The sequence below is a fragment of the Pipra filicauda genome, unplaced genomic scaffold, assembly GCF_003945595.2.
Source record: "Pipra filicauda isolate LSUMZ 115617 unplaced genomic scaffold, ASM394559v2 scaffold76_size2844353_pilon, whole genome shotgun sequence".
NCBI lineage: Eukaryota > Metazoa > Chordata > Aves > Passeriformes > Pipridae > Pipra > Pipra filicauda.
In genome coordinates, this window is record NW_024104942.1 from 1,794,128 (window position 1) to 1,800,732 (window position 6,605).

General features: G+C 43.6%; 1 protein-coding gene across 3 annotated transcripts in view; it reads left to right on the top strand.

Moving 5' to 3' along the window:
- Positions 1 to 6,215, top strand: part of CFH (complement factor H) — a 40,568-nt gene extending 34,353 nt beyond the window's left edge. For all 3 annotated transcript variants that reach the window (XM_039389799.1, XM_027713278.2, XM_027713279.2), the window contains 9 exons: positions 57 to 236; positions 644 to 850; positions 1,463 to 1,639; positions 2,287 to 2,463; positions 3,469 to 3,642; positions 4,143 to 4,325; positions 5,058 to 5,258; positions 5,537 to 5,731; positions 5,873 to 6,215. In XM_039389799.1, the coding sequence (XP_039245733.1) occupies positions 57 to 236; positions 644 to 850; positions 1,463 to 1,639; positions 2,287 to 2,463; positions 3,469 to 3,642; positions 4,143 to 4,325; positions 5,058 to 5,258; positions 5,537 to 5,731; positions 5,873 to 5,889 (1,511 nt within the window). In that variant the 3' untranslated portion in view covers positions 5,890 to 6,215. The remainder of the gene's footprint in view (positions 1 to 56; positions 237 to 643; positions 851 to 1,462; positions 1,640 to 2,286; positions 2,464 to 3,468; positions 3,643 to 4,142; positions 4,326 to 5,057; positions 5,259 to 5,536; positions 5,732 to 5,872) is intronic.
- The last annotated feature ends 390 nt before the right edge of the window (positions 6,216 to 6,605 follow it).

The window sequence follows — 6,605 nt, forward strand, 5'->3', positions numbered from 1 at the left end:
GTGATGAACTATTATACTATCTTATGTTCAATTATAACATGAATATATGTCCTTAGCTGAGGAGGGTGTGTGCCCACCTCCACCTCAAGTGTCTGGTGCTCAACAGACAACAGCTGGAAGAAATTACAGGCATGGGAGTAAAATAGCTTTTTCATGTGCCAGTGGTTTCCGGCTCATCGGTGCAAAAGAAATAACCTGCATGGAAGGGAAATGGCAATCACCACCTCAGTGTGTGGGTCAGTACTGGGATATTTTTTTCTATTTATTTTATTATGACTAACCATGTTATGCATTTGCACTCATCATTAGCAGGAGGATGCTGTTATTTATATAAGATTATCGTGAACAGGTAACTGCAGAAAAGCAATAGAACATAAGTTGCTAAAGAAAGTGTAGTTAAGCAACTGTAGTCTTTTTATTTACACAGACTGATCTAAGATGTCATATAAAACTTTCAAGTAGTCTCTCAAGAGCTGTGTGCTTATTTGTTTGTGCAATATATTGCATATTGGAGTCTCAGTTTTGACTGGAAGCCCTAAATAGTATCCCATATTCTGTAAATCAGCATTATTTATTACTTAGTTGCAGTTGCAATATTAATTTTCTTGCATTATTGTTTATCTTTGTTTTCTGCATTTTTTAGAAAGACCATGTTTGCCACCACAGCCTGTAGAATGTGCTGATGCTCCCAGGCTGGAAAATCCAAACTTAAAAATTGAAATAGAAGGGAAATCAATTTATCTGACTGGTGCTAAATTTAAGTATGTTTCTCGTTCTGGATACATGTTAAATGGACCTACTGAGATAACTTGTTCTATGGGAGAATGGACTTTAGCTCCTGGATGCTTGGGTAATATAAAAAAATACCTTTTTATTTTTTTAAGTGTATCTAGCAATGAAATGGAAAGACTTTTAAACTGAAGCTTTATTTTGCTGTGGAATCTTATCTTCCATCATGGATGTCTTCAGAGCAATCCTGATTGGGTGCAAAACTGACTTTCTGAATGTAGCTTAGTTTTTAAATATTCCTTTAGATTCTTACAACCTTTGTTCAGTTCATATCTCTGCCAGCTGAGTCCTAGGCATATCCTTATAATCCAAGGACCTGTTTTCTAGAGAGTCCAGTAGTGACTAAGAGTTGCTTTGGAGTCTCAGTGGTGGAAATCACTTCAGTACAGTAAGGGACAGAAGCCTGTAGTCAAATTTTCTGGCATGTTTAGAAACAGGAACGAAATATTTTGGTGACTGAAATCTGTGCCAGTTTAGGGGAATAACTTATTTAATCTTCCCTATGCTATCTTTTATATAATTATTAGTTAACTGTAATTATAAAATCCACAGTCAGCAGATGACTATGCTGATGTTAGAAATAGCTCACTAAAGCATCTGTTTGGTGGAAAAAGTACACTCCTTTGATGTGTATCCCATTAGCACCAGCATCAGATTTCTGCTATCTTTTCAGAAATATCATGTGGAAGTATTCCAAAAGTTGCCAATGCTCAGTTCGAAGGCAGAACCAAGGAAACTTATGAGCCTGGTGAAACAATTCGCTACGAGTGTGATGGAGGGTTCCTGATTGTTGGTTCCCCCGAAATTCTGTGCAGAGAAGGAAACTGGACAGCACCGCCCTTCTGTGAAGGTATAGGTTCTACTTCTAAGTAGTCCTTCTCAATATTGCATGTGAATTAATAGAATTTCAACTCAGGCATGCAGGTGAGTCAGGCCAAGAGAGCCAACAGGTGACTTGCTTTGAATGGGCTGCTAAAACACCAATTTTTCTGACTCTGGAGAAACAAAAAGCAGTGTAGATCAGCAAAGCAATAGTTTCCTTGTGGGCTGAAGCTAGTAGCTGAAACTTAGCTGTCTGCTGAAATCAAGCAGGCGGATGGTTATGGAGGAATGCATCTTGGCTGCAAAGGAGGAGAAAACTAGTAGGGTAATGTATCTTATTTTCACATCACTAAAAATGTCAGTTGTTGACAGTTACCTTCAAATAGTAAATAAATCTCCTCACTCTCCAGCCCATTGGTACACAATGCCTTACAGCACCAGTCTGCATAATTGGCTGATCTCTGTGACTTCTTTTCTCTTTTTAATCACTTTAGGCAAAAATAATATTGCATGGTGAAGCATTGCAGAATAAAGACCAAATTATCTTCTTTTTCTACCTGTAGAAAATGATCTGCATTACAAAAACCATTTTTGCTCATCAGGAGCTTTGGAACGCAATGTTCTGTGGTTCTTATATTGTTGTACTGCAGTCTTTACATGCACCTCTCTTTTCAGATGTTAGCTGTGGACCTGTACCTGAAATCCCCAATGGTCATGTTGCAGGCACTCAACAGGAGAGGTATCTGCCCAGTGCCAGAGTGCATTATCAATGTGAAAGCAATTTTCAAATGATAGGTGGAAATTTCGTCACTTGTTTAAATGGTGAATGGTCACAAGCACCAGTGTGCAAAGGTAGGAACCTGTGCTTTCACCTTGCCTGTTAGCATAGAGGGGACTGTTTCTCTACCTAAACACACTGAAGACTTCACCTTTTCTACTTTTGTTTTCTTTGGGTACCTCAACTTTGTAGTTTCTGTTGCTTGCTTGCACAGCACTTTAATTTAGCTCGATGCTTCTAGAAATACTGGGAATATTTCCATCAACAGCAAAAACATCTTCAAGCAGCAGGGCCAAAAATGTGCTGTACTGTCATTCTCCTGCATGTTATTGGTATTGCTCCAGTGTCCACCATTTCAACAACCTTCAGTGGAAAGACATGTAAGGGCTCCTGTCTTCTGTTCAAAGCTGTCAGGAAGTATCTGAATGGAAGCAGCAATAGGGGAGAGAAGAAACTCCAGGGCTCCCCTCTGACCAATGCAGATCCCAGCAGAGACCCAGATCTAAACTATGTAAGGTCTGCCAAGGCCATAGAACTGGAAAGATTGTTCCTGTGACAAGGAATGGCGATGAGCTGTGCTCCTGTGCCCTGCCAAAATCTGTGGCTGCAGGGTGAACAAGTGCTACTTGGCTTTCACACAGCTCCTTGGAGCTGGTTGCATTCCCCCATCCCTGAACAGCACAGGCTGACAAGCTCCTCCAGCGCTGCCAGTGCTCCAGAGCTCTGCACTTCAGCACAGTGTCAGTTTGGCTGTTACCTCTGTGGTTTCCAGGAATGCCGGGGCTCCCTAGGGAGGGACATGGGCATGCGGGAAGGCTGCACTGTCTTCTGTGACATTAAGTGTAGCTACAGAAACATTGGCTTTTTCTAGAAACTCTTATTGACCCTGCCCATCTCCTGAGAGTCCCAGATCATTTTCTGCTGCCACTGTCACACCTCATTGCTTTCTCCATGGTGTGACCCACCTGAGACAGAAAATCTGTACAGAAATTGTAACCAGATTGATTCCTTTAACTTTTGGTTGTTTAGATGAACATCTCAACAACTGCAAAGGTGACTGTAGTCGTGTCTCTTTTCAGATGTGACATGTGAACCTCCTCCAGAAATTGCTGGTGGTAGGATTAATATTAAAAAGACAAAGTATCTCCCTGGGGAGACTGCTAACTATGACTGCTGGCAAGGTTTTAAGATGACTGGGACTTCCACTGTAGTGTGCCAGAATGGGACCTGGACAGAGCTGCCGAAGTGCAAAGGTAATTTCTCTCTCTCTCTCTCTCTCTCTCTCTCTCGCCTGTCAGAGATTCTGTAATGAGGCTGACTCAGAGGGATTTACTTTTCCAAATTTCAGTACCCTTATCATGCACAATTGCAATGTATATGGCACACTCAAGAAAAAGTAATTTTCCCAGGAATCTGTTCAGATGAGTTTACCAGCTGAGTGACCCAGGTGGCTTCACTCAAGAGGGCCAAATGCCACACTGTTCTGCAGGACAAGATGAAGTCCTGCAGACAGCTGCAAGCACTTCAGCTGTGGTCAAATGGGGTGAACTGACAGTTGTGAGCCCGAGGGCTGGAGAAATGAGAAACTCTTGCTCTGTTTCACCTGCCAGGTATTTGATTTTCTCTCTGCTTTCCTCTGGTTCTCTTAGAGTAGTGCCAATATTCTGTGGGGTAGCTGGTCACATTTGTGACCAGACCTCCATGGCAGTTAAACTCTTGTGGTTTTTGTCTCTGATTGGGCAATTTCTTTCAGGAAAAGGTGGGAAATGTGGCCCACCTCCAGCTATTGAAAATGGAGATCTTCTTTCCTTCCCCATGCGAGAATATCAACAAGGTACAACTCTGGAATACAAATGCCCAAGCCTGTATGTCTTGAAAGGATCTCAGTATATCACTTGTACTGATGGGCAGTGGTCAAGCCCCCCTGTTTGCCTAGGTACGTGGAAGCATGTGCTGGGTGGCCAAAGGCTGTGTGACTGCTCCTCTCTTCTTTTTCTCAGACTCTAAGGGCAGAACTTGTGCAGCAGCGTTTGTGCTGGGGCTGTGATGCTGGCAGGGCAGAACAGCAGCGAGTCCTTCTTTTATCCCCAAAGAGTTTCTCTGAAAGTTAGCTCGTGTAGTCCTTTCTGCTGCCAGGAGGTCTGCAAGGAGAGGACTTTGGCTGAACCCCCCTCTGTGAGGGGATCTCCACCTCTGTGCAAAGCTCCTGAGGCCTCCCAAGCTGGGGATGCTGCTACAGGCAGCAGGCTGTGAACAAGGAGGAGTGATCTGAGTGTGTGGCAGTTCTGGGGACATCCAGGCTTGCATCTGTGACATGGTAATGAGAAAATAAATTTAGAGAAGTACAGAGCAGAAGGGAAGGATCTCAAAAAACATGAGGTCAAGTTCATTGGTGCCTGGTGCCTTCCCCACCTGTGCACCATTCTTGTCCTGTGTGACTGTCAGACTGAAAAGGCTTCTCCACAGCTCTGTGTGGCATCTCAGCCATGGTCTTTTTTCCCTTTTAGGCTGGCTGTGAATGTCTTTTCTGTGGCAAGTAACAGAGGATGAGAGCAAATAGCTGGAAGGATTTTTTGATGCAAACAACTTCTGTAGGCTCTAGGGGCAAAACAGTTACCTGTGGTGTGCCTGTATGAAATGCTGACACTCTTCTCTTCAATTTTTCAAGTGGCCTGTACAGCATCAGAAGAAGATATGGACAGAAACAATATTGAGCTGAAATGGTCCAGAGAAACCAAGCTGTATTCCACATCGGGTGACTATATTGAATTTCGTTGTAAAGCAGGATATGTGAAAGAGCAAGAGCCTTCCCACTTCAAAGTCCAGTGTGTGGAGGGAGTGTTGGATTACCCACGATGCAGGCCGGGCAGTAAGTCATCTCCTCTTCAGCCACAGATTAGCTGCTGTGGTGTTGTATTTTTAGTGCTGAAAGGGGAGCAAAAAGCCTTTCCCTTTGCGGGGGAAGTGCCTGGGGAGGAGCCAGAGTGCAGAAGCCTGTTGTAAGCTACAGGCAGGGAGGGGCAGCAAGAAGCCATTGGGCAGCATTCCTGAGCTGGAAAGACTGCTGGGGAAAGGGCACAGTGGTTTCACAGCATCAGTTGTCCAGTGTGAGATCTACAGGCAAATAATGAAAGTCCTTTTTTGCAGGGAGCTGTACAGTGAGTACGGACCATATGGAAAGCAACAATATTCAACTACAGTCACGCCAATCAAGAACTTCCACCTATCCCTCTGGGGATTTTATTTTCTTTGAATGCAAATGGTGGCACAAACCAGTTTCAAGAGCTGAGAAATTTAGAGCACAGTGCCTGGATGGAGTGATTACATATCCTACCTGTCAACGTAAGTGCACAGTGCTGAGGACACAGGGTGGGAGTTGTAGGAGGCAGTTTTGATGGAATTGCCTGTCCACTGCTCTGAGGAGCCTCTGTGGTGCCTGAGGATTGGTATTCATGACTTTCCCCCTTTTTTGTCTTTACACAGAATCGTGGTTTGGATGAATGGAAATGGCATGAAGGAGGCCAGCTGCAGAAATAAGAGAGCCCTCAGCCAACCCAGTGATTTGAGCTCAGTTTTTCCTGGTGTTTCCCATTTTGCTGTGCTCTGTTTGCAGCTTAGCCAATGTTCTGCCTTGGAATTTGTTATATTATTTTTATGATTGGATGATTGTGTTTGCATATTATCCACATCCAAATGGCTGTGCTTGCATTTTATCCATTCTATACTGATCTCACTGTTATTTTTATTAACCATTGTGTCCTGAAATAGGCTGGCTTTGGTGGCATACTGAGACAAGAATTAAAGCTCGTGAGTAATTTGATTCTCAGCACTTGTCTATTCCTACTTTCTTCTCCATGTGCTTGCCTGGAAACTACTCTGGGGTCATAGCTGAGTGTCCTGAGTACCTGATCAGGAGGAGCAAGTAAGTGGAGCCCACAGCTCCATCTGCTCTTCACAAACAAGGACAAAGTGCTTGTGGAAAGCAGCAGCAGCCTTGCTGTGGTAACTGTGTACTAATGGAGTTCATGATTCAGAGGGGAGAGAGGAAAGCGAGTAGAGTACAAATCAGGCCCCCTAGGAGAGCATGATTTTGACTGTTTTAGGAGACTAGTAGGTGGGATTGCTTGGGAGTCATAGAGAAATCCAGAAAAGCTTACAGTCTTGAAGGACAGAATCTTACAAGCACAAGAATATTCCAGTTTGGTCTTCAGGAAGA